Source organism: Tursiops truncatus, chromosome 12, assembly GCF_011762595.2.
Source record: "Tursiops truncatus isolate mTurTru1 chromosome 12, mTurTru1.mat.Y, whole genome shotgun sequence".
Taxonomy (NCBI): domain Eukaryota; kingdom Metazoa; phylum Chordata; class Mammalia; order Artiodactyla; family Delphinidae; genus Tursiops; species Tursiops truncatus.
In genome coordinates, this window is record NC_047045.1 from 82,285,454 (window position 1) to 82,301,202 (window position 15,749).

General features: G+C 55.8%; 1 protein-coding gene across 20 annotated transcripts in view; it reads right to left on the bottom strand.

Moving 5' to 3' along the window:
• The window catches only part of LOC101328244 (1-acyl-sn-glycerol-3-phosphate acyltransferase delta), a 1,425,233-nt gene that overhangs the window by 8,376 nt on the left and 1,401,108 nt on the right, over positions 1 to 15,749 (bottom strand). For 9 of the 20 annotated variants that reach the window (XM_073789810.1, XM_033867948.2, XM_073789807.1 and 6 more), the window contains 6 exons: positions 13,564 to 13,725; positions 12,939 to 13,092; positions 9,876 to 9,978; positions 9,050 to 9,125; positions 6,159 to 6,357; positions 3,641 to 4,192 (listed from right to left, as the gene is read on the bottom strand). In XM_073789810.1, the coding sequence (XP_073645911.1) occupies positions 4,098 to 4,192; positions 6,159 to 6,357; positions 9,050 to 9,125; positions 9,876 to 9,978; positions 12,939 to 13,092; positions 13,564 to 13,725 (789 nt within the window). In that variant the 3' untranslated portion in view covers positions 3,641 to 4,097. Of the gene's footprint in view, positions 1 to 3,640; positions 4,193 to 6,158; positions 6,358 to 8,987; positions 9,126 to 9,875; positions 9,979 to 12,938; positions 13,093 to 13,563; positions 13,726 to 15,749 lie in introns of those variants that run through there. The other 11 variants (XR_004529329.2, XM_033867952.2, XR_012324969.1 and 8 more) reach the window with 11 other exon arrangements.

Genomic DNA, 15,749 nt, shown 5'->3' on the forward strand with positions numbered 1-15,749 from the left:
TAGCAGGACAGGGAGCCTCGGGGCATCCGAAGTGCTTGGTTTTCATTTAAATTTATTGGAAGCTCTGGAAATACTCAAAGCCCATGCCAGGGATGCAGGAGTGTGAGATGCAGCCTCGGAGAGCTCGGGGCACCCGCTCGTTCGTAGTTGCCAGGTCCGGCGCTGCGGCTCAGGTGACCCGGTGAGAGCCGAGGCCCTCAGCCTTCTGTAGGGGGTCGGGGTCGTTTCGGAGGGCAGAGGGACTGGCCCTGGGAAGACCGCTTGCTTGTTTGTTTGGAGAAAGACCGGCTGCCCAATCTGCAGCTCAGCCCCGTCCCACCCACCGTAGCAGGAAGGCAGGGCCAGCGCGTCAGTGAACACATGCGTTCCAGCTTCTTTATTTTGTGCTCTGTAAACAGCGCGCTGGAACTACACGGTTAAGGCGTTGGAAGCACTGTTGCTGAAGGAGGTGACACTGAACAGGACAACCTGAGTGACGTGTCACAGAGTAAACAGGAGGGTCACACTGGTGGGTGCCCTTCCGAGAAGCTCTAGGCAGGAGGGGCGGTACACGGCCAGCGGCAGGCACAGTCGGAGCCCATGCTGCTTCCGCGGCAGGAAAGAGTGGCACTGGCAACCCTCCTGTGTCACCCGGCAGACTGGCGGTCGCCAGAGGGTTTGTTCTTCCCGCTCTAACCCGGCAACCCTGAGCAAAGTCTGACTAGCGCTTTAGACAGTGCTGGATGAAACCTCTTGTTTTGAACAGGTCCCTCCACGGATGCCTTCTCGCTTCTGTCCATGTTTACAGGTAAGTTCTTAAAGCCTCTGAAAGCCTAATCTGTTTGGCTTGGGGACCAGCCAGGCCACTGTTCCACTCCACCAGGAGAGAAACCAGAAACCAGCGGGGTCTGGTGTGTGTCTGTCACATCAGCTATTTCTACGTTTTGGCTGCAGTTACTGAGTATTACATCTAAATCACTGTCTTTCAGACCCACTCAGCATATATTAGAAAAACACATTCATCAGTAGCTTTTTTTTTTTTTTTAACAAGGGTTTCTTTAGAGAATACAGCAGTCAGGAGATACTCCAGTACGACTGTGTGATCCTAGGAAAAAGGCAAACTGTGGTCTCTCTACAAAAGGTAAACAAGGTGGCCGACTAACTCAGAACGTGCATCCGCTTTTCCTCCATGTCAGTCACAGAATCAGTCCACCTTCCTTAAACTCATCTCAGATGGTTGGTGTTTTCTAAATAAAGAAAGTCCCTTTATGGGCTTGGTTCCTAGAAGAAGTGCATTAAACTCCCTGCCTCAAAGCTGCAGGTCTCGGACATGGCCCTTACCACCTGGGAGGACCCTGCACCGATCTCCAGTCTGCAGGAAACTTTGCATCTTTCTCTTCCACATCGGGTTTCAGAGCAGCCTCTGAGCAGGGCTGACCTGAGCTGCCATGGGATGGAGATGTCAGACAGACAGGGCGTGATGCCCGTATTTCATCCCGCACTGCTCGGGGACAGAGAGCCGGCTTCACATCCACAGGTTTTTAATTCTTAGAAAAGTAAACGCCCTGGGAACCAGCACCGTTCTCTGCTGAAGAGATTGTGGCATCGGCAAGACCTGGACAGGGTGAAGGGATTCGGGGAGGGGTGCTTGTCTCTGCCGTTACGGTAACAGGCAGGAGGAACACCATGTCCCTGTACCGCCAAATGCAATGTTTTCTCATGGAGGGAGCCGAACAACTGCAACGCCGTTAGGATCTCTCCCCAGCAGCCCACGCTCTCTGGTCTCCTAAGGAGAATGTTGTGCCCGCCTTCCTCCAGCCTGGACCCTCACGTCTGCACTGGTGAGCAGCTTTGTTTGCTTCTTATGTTTTGTGTTTGGTCCCAGAGCCAATTCGGGTTAAATGTCTATGGGTCCCTTTTATGTTCCAGGAAGAAGGAGTGGGTGTATGTTATTAGAACTTAGATTACTGCTGTTGAATGGGAAGATGACATGGAGGAAAAGGACACATTTTTGGACACTCCAAGGTAATGTCTGAGCATTTTTGAGAAGTAGCAGCGTGGAGGCAACTTTCTAAGCTTTCCCCCTTATTTATGTAATGCTTTAGGAGTCTTAAAATGTGATCACATATACTGCTTCATTTCACCCTTGAGACAACCCAAGAGGTAGGTGTTATCACCCCCATTTTACAGTTGGGAAAACAGAGGTAAAATGGCTCGCACAAGGTCTTACAGGGACTTAGCTGCAGGGTTTCGTAAGGGTGAACCTTGTAGCTCAGAGCACGGCCAGCGCTTCTGACTGCTCTTCTCTGTCTTCTCCCATGGAGCTAGGAGAACCCAGGGTAGAACGACCCAGGTGTGAGCCGACACGCGGGAACACGGTGTCGTGTTAAGCACCTGAGGTGCTTATCCCCAGGCTGCTGCCCACGGAGCTCTGCTCGAGGGGAGGCAGCGTTTGGAACTGGCACGTGGCCTTATGCACATGGCCTCATGCACGTGGCCTTAGGCAGGGCAGGAAAGGCCCCACCCTGCCCTCGGGGACTCCAGTAGGAGTCCACTCACCCCAGCCTCACGGACATTCTCTTCCCACAACTACGCCAGGAAGTTCCCCTTTTCACTTCTGCTGATTTGTATCAATGGTCCTGTAAGCAGAGAGCTTCTCTTAAACCCTCTCGTAACTTCACTTGTGCTTGGTAAGTGCTCAGTGACTAAGAGCAAACGTGGGACATGATTCGGAATAGAATAAGCCTTTAAATAGTATTTGGCCAACTTTTATATGGGACCGTTCATCCCTTCTTCCATAATCGCAGCAAAATAGGAGGTAAGTACCGGGTGGCATGGGGCAGTCCAGGGAGAAAGGCGGCTCCAGCTGGGCGCACGTTCCCATCAGGCCCACACAGCGCTGCGGCGGCTCGGCCCGAGACACGTGCTGTGTGGTGTCTACTCGTTCTCCTCCGGAAACGTTACTGCTTTTCTCTGTTCTTCTTCTGCATCTGGCGTCTGTTGACTGGCAGCAGTTTGCCGCACTCCTGCACGTGGACCATGACTCCAAAGACCGTCCTAGATGCCGAGGAGCAGGGTTCTTCCGCGTCATGGCAGTCTGGGCTTCCAGAAGGAAAACAAAAGCCTGGGGGGACCACATACCACAGTGTCTGCTCAGCCTGACCCTGCTCAGAGGAGCTCCTGGGCTCCAGCGTGGTCCTCTGTTAAAGTGAGCCTGCATTTGTTTGGGGACCAATTTCTGCTTGCTACCGAGATGAGCAGAGGTTGTAAAGTCATCTCTCAAATTGCTGCAGAACACCCGGGCTTTATTTTACTGTTCGGCTTCAAGACGAGGTTCTTCAGGAAGTTGGGCACATCTTCAGGACTTCGGCCGGAGACTCCACTGCAGGGAGACCACGGAACCATCGCCGCCTCCCAGGGGCCCCATCACCGTGTCCTGCGGACACGGCTCAGCTAGCCTCCTGGCTCCTGCCGTCTCCACGCAGACACTTGCAGGCTCCTGCGTTTGCAAACCCGCCTCGTCTAGCCACCCCGGCCCGCGGGCCCTCTTCCCCCCCCAGGCCCCTCCTGTGAGCACCCTCCAGAGCACCGTGGTCCAGACTCCAAAACGCAAGGCAGGGGCTGAATGGAAGGAGGGAGCGGGCTGTGTGAACACACCACACAGGAGCCAAGCACTTTAATTTTCTTTTTTTTGGAGGCATAATTTAGTCATCTTCCCTAAAGTGACTTGCACTCTGTCTGTGGCAATCCAGGGTTACAGAAAACTCAGCACCAAAGGATGGACGGGAACTCCCCGAGTGTTCCCCATCTCTGCCCTCCCCCTGCACCTCAAGTACCCTCCGAATGAGCACACTCACCCGCACCTCATTCTCGCTCACACGTGTTCTTTCCCATCACACATACACACGCTCACACAGACTCACACGGAAAGAAAGAACCGAAGCCCACGAAAGCACGGGGGGAAGGATTTAAGCACATTTCCTCCCCATCTGGCGCTGAGACCCTGCCCCTGCCTCCCCAGCAGGGGCTCACCCAGTTTCATCACTGGGTCCCTCCAAGGACGATGGCAGCATCCACCAGTCCTCCAAGGTCCCCTTTGGATGGTGGTGCGTCCTGGGTCAGTCGCCGTGTTTCTGCTTGCTGTCCATGTTGCCGTAGGCGGAGCCCTTGTCGATTTCCGTGACACCAATCATCCATCGGACCCCCACGGAAGCTGCGGAAATAGGAGGGCAGGTGAGGAGAGGCCCGCGGGGGCCCCGGTGTGACCTGCCCGACGGGAACCAAAGAAGCCCGCAGGGACCCCAGTGTGACCTGCCCGACGGGAACCAAAGAAGCCCGCAGGGACCCCGGCGTGACCTGCCCGACGGGAACCAAGAAGGGAGCTGTGTAAAGCTCAGGCCTCAGCTGAGAGCCGGCTGACTTGGGTGCACTTCATAATCCCTGCCTCAGTTACCCGTGAGCATGGGTGCCGGGCTCTAACTGGACTAGGGGACATTAGAACAGAGCAAGGCTGTTCCGGTGGCACGTTTTAATGCTTCGGCACTGGAGGTGAACAGAACGTGGCGAGCCGTACCCCGCTGTGCCCAGGGGCTTGCAGAATTCCTCTGCTTCCCGTGCCGATCCCTAAGGCCAAAGAGGACTCTTTGGTGAACGCAGTGCAGTAACTTACGAGCACCCTTCAGCAAGGCTTAAAGAAGGACATACCAGGCCCTGGACAGTGCAGCAGCTCAATTCCCGTTTAGCGCCCAGCATGTCTCAGCACTGCTTTTGGTGCAAGTTTTAGAGCAGCAGACAAGCAAAGTCCCTGCCTGCCTTTTCTCCGACAGCAGGATTTGGCCCAAACAGAGAAAGTGTAGGACGCACACCAGAGCCCGGTTTAACCACTAGGAGGCTGGAAAACACGGTCTAGCGCGCAGAAGCTGCAGTTTAAGCGCTCCCTCTGGAGACGACAGACACGGTGAGCTCCTTGGGCGCAGGGCCCACGTCTGTCTCAGTCACCTTGGTGTGCCGAGCACCGAACACGGGGCCTGGCAACAGTCTGTTTACAGTACGCATGCAAAAGATGGGGAGCGGCTGAAACCGAACCGTCAGACCAGGGAGCCGACTGGGATGGAGCGTCCGCCCAGCGTATGGGGCTCATGGAGCCCATGGGTCAGTTACAGCGGGCTGCCTCCAGCCTGGGGCCAACTCCAAACAGGCTGGGACACGAGCCCCTGCCCCAGCATTAGAACTTCGTGCAGTGGAGTTGATGACGTTGTGGAGAGTGAACCTCGGACTCCAGTGCAGAAAGGCTTTGTGAGAGGACCAAGACACAGAGTAATTCCGGGCAAAGCGTAGCAAGGCTCGGGCTCACGGGTGATGAGGTCTTGGGGAGACAGCAGTCACTTCCTCCAAAGCTGGAGACGCCCCATGTCTCCCAAGGAGAGTGCTGGGCCTCTGCTCACCACACACCCGGGCAGCCCTCCCCAGCCATCATCTGCAAGGAGCCCCAGCTTCCTTCAGAGGGTGTGGTCTGCATCTTCGCCTTCCTGCTACTGCATGCAGAAATGCTGGGTCCAACCCTCTATCCCCATCCCACTGGGGGCCTGGCAACCACAGCTCCCCTGGACATCCGGCCAGCCAAGCTGCACACTGGCCATGTACAGTGGTAACTGGCTGCCCCACTTCAAAAACAAGTGGCAGTGCCCAGGGAAGCTTGGGGCTATGGAGAAACGTCAGTCGTTTGAAACCACATATGGGTCAAATAAAGCCCGTAGGGATGAGTGAAAAGACTGAGTCACCCAACATCTCCACTCAATGCAGGTGGCAACCGAGGAGACGCACCACACTTACTTCCCCAAAAAGGCCTGGACCCACTTTGAATAGCAAAGAGCCTTTGTTGGTTCCTGCTAGGACCCAGGAAATAGTTTTCTTGCTGATGAGCAGAGCCCAGGGAGGACAGAGCTCGTCCCTGGTCCCTGGCGGGGCTTGTAGGCACAAGGGGTGCAGGCGCACGGGGACGGGGCGCCCGGGCGGAAGCCCTCCAGGCTGGGGTTTCTGGGCTCGGCTCGAGCTTCTGCCTGTCCACCTGCGGGATCTGCAGCCGGGCCTTGTCCTCACAGAGAGCGCAGTGCTCCCTCCTCCCTGCCCCTCCCGCAATGCTCCCCCCCCTGCCCAGGCCCCGCTGGCCCCGTACTCACCCACGAAGAAGACGAGGACGAAGCTGGCCAACGTCAGGGAGGAGCCGCTGCGGACCATGTTGACGAGGAAGCGGAAGAACGGGTAGAGCAGCAGCGAGGCCCAGAACAGCCAGTTGACGAGCGTCCAGGGCCGCCGCGGGGGCACCATGGGTGTCCCGGGGAAGGTGCCCGTGCGGGAGTACTCCTCCTGGAGGGCGTCCTGTGGGCAGAGGGCCGCCTGACCTCCCGCCGCCTGCCCCTGGGCCCCCCACCCCTTCCCCGCAATGAGGCCGGGCGGCCCGCTGGGCCAGAACCTCCTGAACCCAGTAAACGGCCAAGGGGTGGGGGAGGGGGTCTCCCAGCTCGACTCAAATACCCCAACATCCTCCCAGGGCCGACAGCGCGCTCGCCGAACAAAGAGCATCTGCGGCCCTGCTTGGCTGGCTCACCCCGTCGTGGCCCAGTTCTGCAGGGAGTTAGTTGAGTTACCTTAAGTGCTTAATTTTCCCTTTAACAACTTGAGATAGAGATGTCTAAAGTACTTGTCTTACTTGTCTTCTTTCCCAATCAAGATGTACTAAATGATGCGAATATCTGACCACTCAAAGTCATGATTAAAATGAGTCCTCAAAGGGCCGCTTTGGAAGGAGAGCCCCTGGCCCTTCCTGGGCACTTCAGGGGCTCTGCCCTGCAGCCCCTTCCCGGCTGCCCCTCCAGCCTGGCGGGTCTCAGGGAAATCACACAATCAAGCAATTGTTGGACAAGGTATCACGTGTGGGGGGCTCCCAGCCTCAAGAGGTGAGGGAGACACAGCCAGTCGGCCAAACACAGGACTTCCCAGGAAGTGACAGTGACGTGTGGATGCCCAGAGAGATGGCAGCTAACCTGCCAAGGCCTCCCATTCCGCCTCCTGGCCAGAACTTGGGTGACTTTTCTCATCCCAGCAGGGCCATCAGGAGCCTGGTAACTAGGTAACTGGGGTGCGGTGGACTGGGTATTTGCACCTGCCTCCCTGAATTCCCACACTGAAATCTTAACCCCCGAAGATGGTGGTATTAGGAGGAGGTGCCTTTGGGGGGTGATTAGGTCATGAGGGTGGAGCCCCCATGAATGGGATTAGTGCCCTTATAAAAGGGACCTCAGAGAGCTCTCTCAGCCCTCCCACCATGAGGACACAGCAACATGGCAGGCTGGGACCAGAATCTGACTGACCATGCTGGCACCCTCATCTCTGACTCCTGATTTTCCAACCTCCAGAAATGTCAGAAGTTTCTGTGGCTTATAAGCCACCATGCCTGTGGGTGGCACTTTGTTACAGAAGCCTGACTGGACTAAAACAGGAGGTGATACTTTTGTGCCTTAAAAAAAACACCAGCTTTATTGGGGTGTCATTTACATACCATAAAATTCACCCATTTAAAAAATGGGCAAGTTTTCTTGAATTCTTTTCCTTAATAGCCTTGATAGTGCTTTTCTATTGTAACGTTACAATGGGGAACTGAGGATGCTTTTTCTGTCTCGTTTCCAGTGAGACATTCGCTAAGCCAAGATTTTTTATCTGTAACCTCTAACAAGAGGAAAAAGGACTCCCTTTTCTAGGAGTCAGCAGGACTCTGAACTTCGTATTCACTCCAGAGTTTTCTTTTTCTCCGGTTTCATTAGAAAACTAAACCTCACCCAAGACCCCCACTGCTCTCCAGTGACCTGGTGGCCACTGTGACTCCTGCCAGCCTCGTGGGCTCCGTCCGTGTGGCTTTGTGACTTTGCCGGGTGGGACACAGACGCCTGGCTCAGGGCCAGACGTCAGCTCCAGCAGCAGAATGTTTACGGCCTCTCTGGGCTGTGTTATTTCTTTTGTAATAAAGTCCGCCTGTCAGGGAGGGGGACTTTGTTAATAATGCCTCCATTTTTTGGTCTCCACATGTTATCATCCTGTGGCATGTTATACATTGGAACTGGGAACTGTATTTCCTAGAAAGAAACAGCACCCCACAAGTCTACAGGAGCAGGAGAACCTGCTGACAGAGGACAAGTGCCCTGAGTCCACACTGTGTGCAGCTGCCACCCATGCACTGGACAGGAGGGCACAGAGGCCGAGCCACCCACCCACAGCTGGACCGACTGGGCTTTCCCAGCGTTCAGCTCAGCAAAATAAAATTTCTTTTATGACCCTGGGTAGAAAGGGAAGAAAAGGAGAGGGAAACGAAAGGGGGGACAGAGAGAAAGGGCTGGCGCCTCCTTGTGTCAACAAATCCAGGCAGGGGGCGCTTTCTGGGAAGCCTCCCAGGCATCAGCCAGGGCTCAGGCCTGGGAGCGTGTTGTTTGAAGAGGACCGTGCCTTGGGGCCGAGCCCACCACCCTTCCAAGGCGTGTAAGTGTTACACTTTTCCCTCAGTGTAAGCGGAAAACCCACCGCCAGCTTGAAAACCTCTTAATTCCGACTCCTGAAGGAGTCAAACGCGGCCCAGGTGGACCCTTGTGGGCCTTCGTCCTGCTCACGCTGGTGATGTTTTAGAGACCAGACAGGCAACCACACTGTGGACCCAGAGCCGTCACTGCCAAAGAGAGCACCCACACCCCCCAAGAATATTTTGCCTTCAGACCAGCGGCGGGAAAATGGACAAAGGGCTCTTGGGGCCATAACTCCCTCTTTTGTCCACTACACCCATGAAATAGGCTTCCATTCTTTCTGTGACGGCCCCTTTAAAAACATTTTGCGACGTTTTTTTTCCCCTGTCGCCAAGTAGAGCGTCGGCCCTGGGGTCATTAACGAACGTCCAGGGCGTGAGGTCTCGCCCGGCCCGGTGGGAGAGGCTCGCGCTCCACCATCAACTCCCGGAGGTCCCAAAGCACCACAGCTGCCGCTTGAAAAGGACCCTTAGATGGTGCAGAGCCCACCCCGTAGCACCGACCTTCTCCTGGTAGAGCTTGTGCAGCCAGGCCGCGCACCTGTCCTCATCTTCTGGGACTTCTCCTAAAGGGATCCGCCTGCCAAGCAGAGAGCAGCTAGCAAGGAGGCGGCCCATGCCGGGTGCCCCAAACACAGGTTCAAACTAACAGTGCTTGCCATCCTTCGGCTTCTGTTTAGGTAGTCGTCTAGGTGATGTGGAAGTGAGAGGGTAATTCAGTTGATTGCAAAGGGGGAAATCCACATCCTTATGGGGGGAAATACAGGCCCAAATGCAGTCACGGCCCACGAGGGAATGGCCCAGAGCCTGATTCAATGACTCAGACAAAGACCTGTCAAGGAGGACACCTGCCTCTCTGTGCTCCCTAGCTTGGAATGTAACACACAAGTGAGATGCTGCTGAAATGTTCTCCATTTGCTTCGAGGCCTCTTTGTAAATTACAGATGCTCTTATCTGTGTCTGTTTCTATGGAGTAGACACGTCCTCCAAGAAAGGGGGTCAATAAAATAAACTCTCACACTCAGTCTCAAAAATGGCTGTAAAATAATTGTCTTTCATTTGTCGGACCTGAGCTCTTTGATGAGAACGAGTTGGTGAGAGAGTCACGAAGTGTCTGGGAAGACAAGAGGCTTCACCTCCTTATTTACATCAGTGCACGCGTCTCTATTAATATAAACGTGACTGTGAACACATTCCATTTAGTACAGACTGCAGACAAGAAATTATTATGTTCATACATTCCCCTGGAGGAAGGTCTGCAGGTCATTGGTGGTTTATCTATTTTGGGATGGGCGCCCTATTTTCTGGAAAGGAAACGAAGCCAGCTTACCTAACGTATAAATCTGCGTGGTATTTCTTTCCATTTAGGACTCCCAGCAGTGTTGGATTTTCATTATTTCTGAAATTGAGTGTACAGTCATATACAGCTGAAACTATAAAAAAATAAAACAAATACAAAGCAGTATATAGCGTGTGAACCCAATTTCACTTTGTAGATACACATATTGGAAAAACAATAATTGAGTTGCTAGCCAATTATCTTGGAATGAAGGGACTGCTAATTTCTTCTTCATGCTTCTCTATATTGTCCAAATGTTCTACGTTGAGTACATACCACGTTCCATCATCAGAAAAGCACACAGCTTAGTAACAGAATACAGTTACCACTGAGGTCAGATGGCCCATCTAGATGATGTACTACAACAGATGTCAATATTTAAACAAATACCAACAGCAAGGTAAATCAATCCAAAGAACACTATCTAAGGACGTTTCTGAGTTACGGCAGCATAACCATTCTATGTGCATTTTTCCCCTAGAAAAATAAGATAGCTATAAAACTAGAATAAGATACTGGAAACTTCCAAGGGACTGAAACATGGTTTAGTCAGTTGACACGTAGCTGAGAAACAAACAAGAATGTGTGATTATTTTTAACCAGTCTGCCAGCTGGTGAGTTAACCTGTCAGCATATTGAAAGTTATGTCAACATTCACTGCTGCAGCCCCAGGGCCTGGCCCAGGCTCCATGAATGCTTCTTGGATGGCAGGATGGCAGGAGGACAGGATGTGTGAAGGAACAGTGAGGGAAGAGCAGGGTAGAAATACGCAGTGGAAACAGATGGCCCCTCCCGCAGTCAGTAAGGCAGGACTGGACAGTGGAAAGAACAGAAGTTTTGCGGTCAGTCTGGGTGCGAATCCCAGGGCCGCCTTTTCCCAGATGCGGGATCTTCTCTTGAACAGCCCGCTCGGTCTCCCTGAGCCTAGTTCTCCCGGGGAATGGGACTCGGGATGCTGAATGTCAGCCCTCCCCAAAGGCCCCAGCACATCGTTTGTGCTCAGTAGACTTCACTGAGAGCTCTGCATACCTGCAATTACTACCAATCAAGTGAGTGGGGTGATGGGCGGGTAGAGAGTCGCTTGCTCTGGCTGGGAACGTGAAGAACCAAGGTTCAAAACCACTGTCCATTTGCTTCTACCTGCCGCCTGCCCACCACGTGGGGTCCACAGGGGGTGCTCTGGCAGCTAGAGCACGTCTTAGCCAAAGGGAGAGGGTCCCTCTCGCTGACCTGCAGGAGTGCCGGCAGGTAGCTTCCCACCCCTCCACCGAAGCAGTCGAGACCACTCCCCTGTCCTCCCCGCGGGGAGAGGTGTCCCCCTCCCTAGGAAGAGTGAGGCTGGAGGAGAATAACCTTCACGTTTAGTACATCGTCCAGCCATTTTAAGCACAGAATTACGTAGAGTGAAAGGCCTCAGGCTGCATGGGGTGAGGCTGCAGAGCCCCAGGCTGTGAGAGCCCATGTCCGTCAATGGGTGTCACACCACCTTTCTTCAGCCTGCCCTTACACAGCAGCCTGATGCTTCCAACACAGGTGGCGTTACTTCGATTAATCAAGGATGGGCTTCCCCAGAGAACAGCCTAAATTTGCACAGTTCCCTCCTTTTCCAGAGAAGAAGCCCCAAGGTCTTGAAGTGATAGAACGGGGCCCGGCACTAGATCCATCTGCCTGCAAAGCCCAGCAGAAGGGCGGGTACGCCCCTGCCAGCCCCGCCAGCCAGGCCGCCCTGGGTGTGACCCCAGCCTGCTGTGCAATAGTAGAGTCACTTGGGATGAGTTCCTCACCCTTCAGCCCCAACTTCCTCATCTGTAAATTGGAAGTAAAAAAAGTTTCCTTCACTGCATCTAGGGGGCACGTGCTGCGGCCACGCTATGCGTGAGGTGCTTGTGCTGCCCGGCGTATTAGAATTGCCCTGCTATCATCATCATCATCATCATCGTCATCATCGTCATCATCGTCACTATTCGCGGGGGTGGGACAGCCTGCAGAGCTGGGCAGTCTTTGCCCCTTCGGCCTGTAGGCAAAGCTCAGGCAGGGGGAAGAATCTGCGGGAGGGACCCAGACCCGCCTGGAGCAGTCGGGGACCTTCAGGGTCCCCACGTGTTAAAGTCAGACTCGGTGCCGCCTTCGCTCCGTCCACAGGAGCCGGGTGGCCGGTCTGCGCGATCACAAAGACAAAGCTCCTGGTGGGGCCGCCGCCCCCTAGTGTGGGGACGGCACCGGAAACACCGCACGGTCCACACGCACCGACCCCAATCCCCTGTGCAGGCCGGGGAGGAGCTGGGGGTCTCGGCCTCACGGGGCAGAGAGGACCGGGGACCGGGGCCGCGGAGACCGCATTGGGCCCCCGCCGGCTCTCCCCGCAGAATGCTTGGCCTCGGGGCCTCCACGGGCGCAGACCGGCGCCAGGGACGCGGGGAGGTCCCCCAGCTCCGCCCTCCCGTCTCCTGGGAGACGAGGGACAGGGCAGCGGGGCTTCCGGCACCCGCAGGGCAGGAAAGGGTAAAGCACCTGTTTCCAAACTAAAGGGACCAGAATTCAACAGGAGACGAAGAGACTGCGGCAGGCTGGTCTTGTTGCTACTTGCTTCTCGTCCTTACCTACAGTAATTTAGGGCTCCGGACTCAAGGCCAGCCCGACAGACGGCAAGGTCACAGAGGTCATCGCCTGGAAGCAGCTAATGCCAAAGACGGGCAAGAAATGCCAAATAAAGCAAAACCGCAACAAAAACCTGGGCTGACCGGGCGTGGGGCCCAGGCACGCAGCACCGCCCGCCGCCTGCAGTACCTGCGCCGAGCAGCAGAGGGCAGTGTTGGCCTAGCGTGCGTGTGCCTACACGTGTGGGCGTGGTGCGTGTGCGCCCTTGTGCAGGCAGTGGCCACTCCGCCAACGCTGGGTGCCCGGACCCAGGTTACGCAGGGGTGATGTGCCAGCCTCCGTCCCTGGCTCCTCTCCGTCGTAGGGTTGGGGGTGGGGGCACAGGGAGGAAGCTACTCCTATGGGCGCCAGGGCCCCCTTCCCTCGCTGCACGGGGCCCCGCAGGGTCGTCCTTACCTACATTTCTCAAACTCCTCACGGTGATGGCGAAGCCCTTGGTGCGAGGCAGCAGGTGGTGCTTGAGGCTGGGCAGCCCCTTGGCCTGGGCCACCTGCATGCTTATCTGGTGCTTCTTCTCTGTGAACCGCGTGCCCTCGCAGTGAATCAGGAACTGGAAGGGACAGGGTGGCCGTCACACACGTCCCCGAGGCCACTTACACACCCCATGGTCACTCAGACAGCTGAGGTCACACACACAGCCTCGAGGTCACACACACAGTCCTGAGGTCACATAGACAGCTCCCAGGTCACACACACAGCCCAGGGATCACACGAGGTCCCGGGGTCCCACGCACCATCCCCCGTCAAATGCCGCACACGGTCCCACAGGAGCCTTAGGAAGTGGCCCGAGCAGGGATGGCCTGGCAGCTGTGCCTGCTCTCCCCTCAGGCAGGACCTCCACCCCCGGTCTAACTGTGTTCAAGGGTCTGTGAGCTTCAGAGAGAGGGTCTACATTTGTGGAGGCTCAGGAAGCAGAGGCGTGAGCGAGTGTGAGTGTGTGACCGGGGAACCCTGAGTTCATATGCGACGGGGCACCCCGAGTGTGAGTGTGACGGGGCGCCCGAGGGCTGGGTGCACGTACAAAGTACTTCTCGGGGTAGTCCCGCAGGTGCAGCAGGCTCTCAGAGACGGTCTTGCGGTCCTGCTCCCACTTGCGCGTGCAGAAGACCATCTCCGTGAAGTACCACATCCAGCCGATTATGGGGACGTAGGCCAGCTCCTTCTTGGCCAGGACCTTGGAGCCCTGAAACAGAGGGGGCCCGGGGCGTCCGTGAATTACCACATCCAGCCGATTATGGGGTCGTAGGCCAGCTCCTTCTTGGCCAGGACCTTGGAGCCCTGAAACAGAGGGGGCCCGGGGCGTCCGTGAAAGGGGGCGTGGGGTCCTCCCCGACGGCCGCCGGAGATCTCTAGGAGGAGTGAACGTGCACTCCAGGCACGGGGACAGTTCCCGAGCATGCAGAGGCGGGGAGCCTCCGACACCGGTCAGTTGGAGGTCAAGGTCGTGCAAACCCTGCCCCGGGGGCAGGGGGCAAGGGGGCCTGGCTCTCCGAGGGGAGGGCAGGCAGCGGAGCAGTCGGGAACCTCTGGGGGCCATGGGATGCTGCATCACCCTCCACCAGCTCACACAGGTAGGTGCCCACCCCGGAGTGCTCGCTAAGCCCACCACGCAGACCTCACCCGGTCTGCAGCAACCCTGCTGGCTCTGCGGGTGGGCGGACCCTACCCTCCTTACAGGCCAGGAAACGTGGCCCAGCGGGTTCTCGGGGTTCGACAGCTGGGAAATGGTGGTGCCGAGAGGCGAACCGGGATCAGCAGAGGTGCTGGGAGAGCCCCACCCGTCTGCTGGCCAGCGCAGCCCCAAGGCTGCAGGTGCTGCAGGCCCCGAACGGGGGGGGGGGGGGGGGGGGGAGAATGACAAGCAGGGATCCAGTGGGGCGAGGGAGCAGGGGAGACACAAGAACCAGCTTTTGATCTAGTGGATTGGGTTCTATATTTTTCGCCCCTAATTTTGGAATTGGCCAAGAGGCTCCTAGAAATAGCCGTCATCCATCAATGGCACAGATGATGGAGGCGGTGATGCGGACAAGTGGCGCCTCAGCTGTGCTCCTGGTGGCAGCTGTCTGGCCACGCCCCTGAGCCCACGAGGCCGTACTTCAGCATTGCCCTGTCTCTTTTCCCTGTCACTCCCACAAGAACTACAAAGCTCAGCAGAGGGGCAACAGGCCATATCCCCCAATCCACCCACGCAGGCCAGAGAAAGGTGCGAACAGCCACTTGTTCCCTTGACCTTAAAAAATCCACAAGCATCTTCCCCACTGGGAGAAGGAAAAGCACAGATACCTTTCAGGAGTAGCGTCTCCACGTTTTGGCGGGTTTTGGTTTTGCTTTTCCCACACACCAATTTCCAACATGCAAATTCCTTCAGACAGAACCAAGCCTGGGGAATTCCCTGCTGGTCCATTAGTTAGGACTCCGAGCTTCCACTGCAGGGGACACAGGTTCGATCCCCGGTCAGGGAACCAAGATCCTGCTTGCCGTGCAGCGTGGCCAAAAAAACCCCAACAAACGAACAAAAAAAAACCCAAACGAAAAACGAAACAAAAAAGAAAAGAAATAGGAGAACCAAAGCCATAAAATCCGACGACCTGCCCCAGAGGGCCCAGAGGCAGGTCCCCAAAGATCAGAGTACTCTCCAAATGAGGGGCGTGGGCCCACGTGTGCCCGGCACAGGCTACACTTTCTACGCATCACCACTCCCCCACTGGAGCCATCTAAAGGCCACGCGCTGAGTCCACGGGTGGGTTTCAGGCTGTGGGAGGCCTCCTGGCCCTCTCCTCAGCCGTCCCCTCTTGTCAGCTGGGATGTTTTCATGGTCCCTGCTCCCTGCCCTTCAGTCACCTCCCTGATCACAGCCTTGAGGATGAAAACAAAACAAAAACTCTTCACCAAAGAACTAAACTTACTTTCTCAGCAGGTTAGGATTATTTTAAAAATTACCTGCTCCTGAACTCCTTCCAAAATTAATCTGTGGCCATTTGAAGGAGCTATGAATGGTGATCTATTGTATAGCCAAGAGAAGGATCCTATACTCCAGAGTAGCAGCTGCTGGGTCTGGAAGGTGAATGGTCCAATGCAGTCAGTCACGGCTGTCTGCTGGGGAAAAGTCCTCTCAGGGGTGCTTCCTATTAATGGATCCATCCCACAAGACCCAGGTGGGTCTTAGTGGTTGGCCCCGATGACCTGCCGCTAAAAGGAAATGGCGAC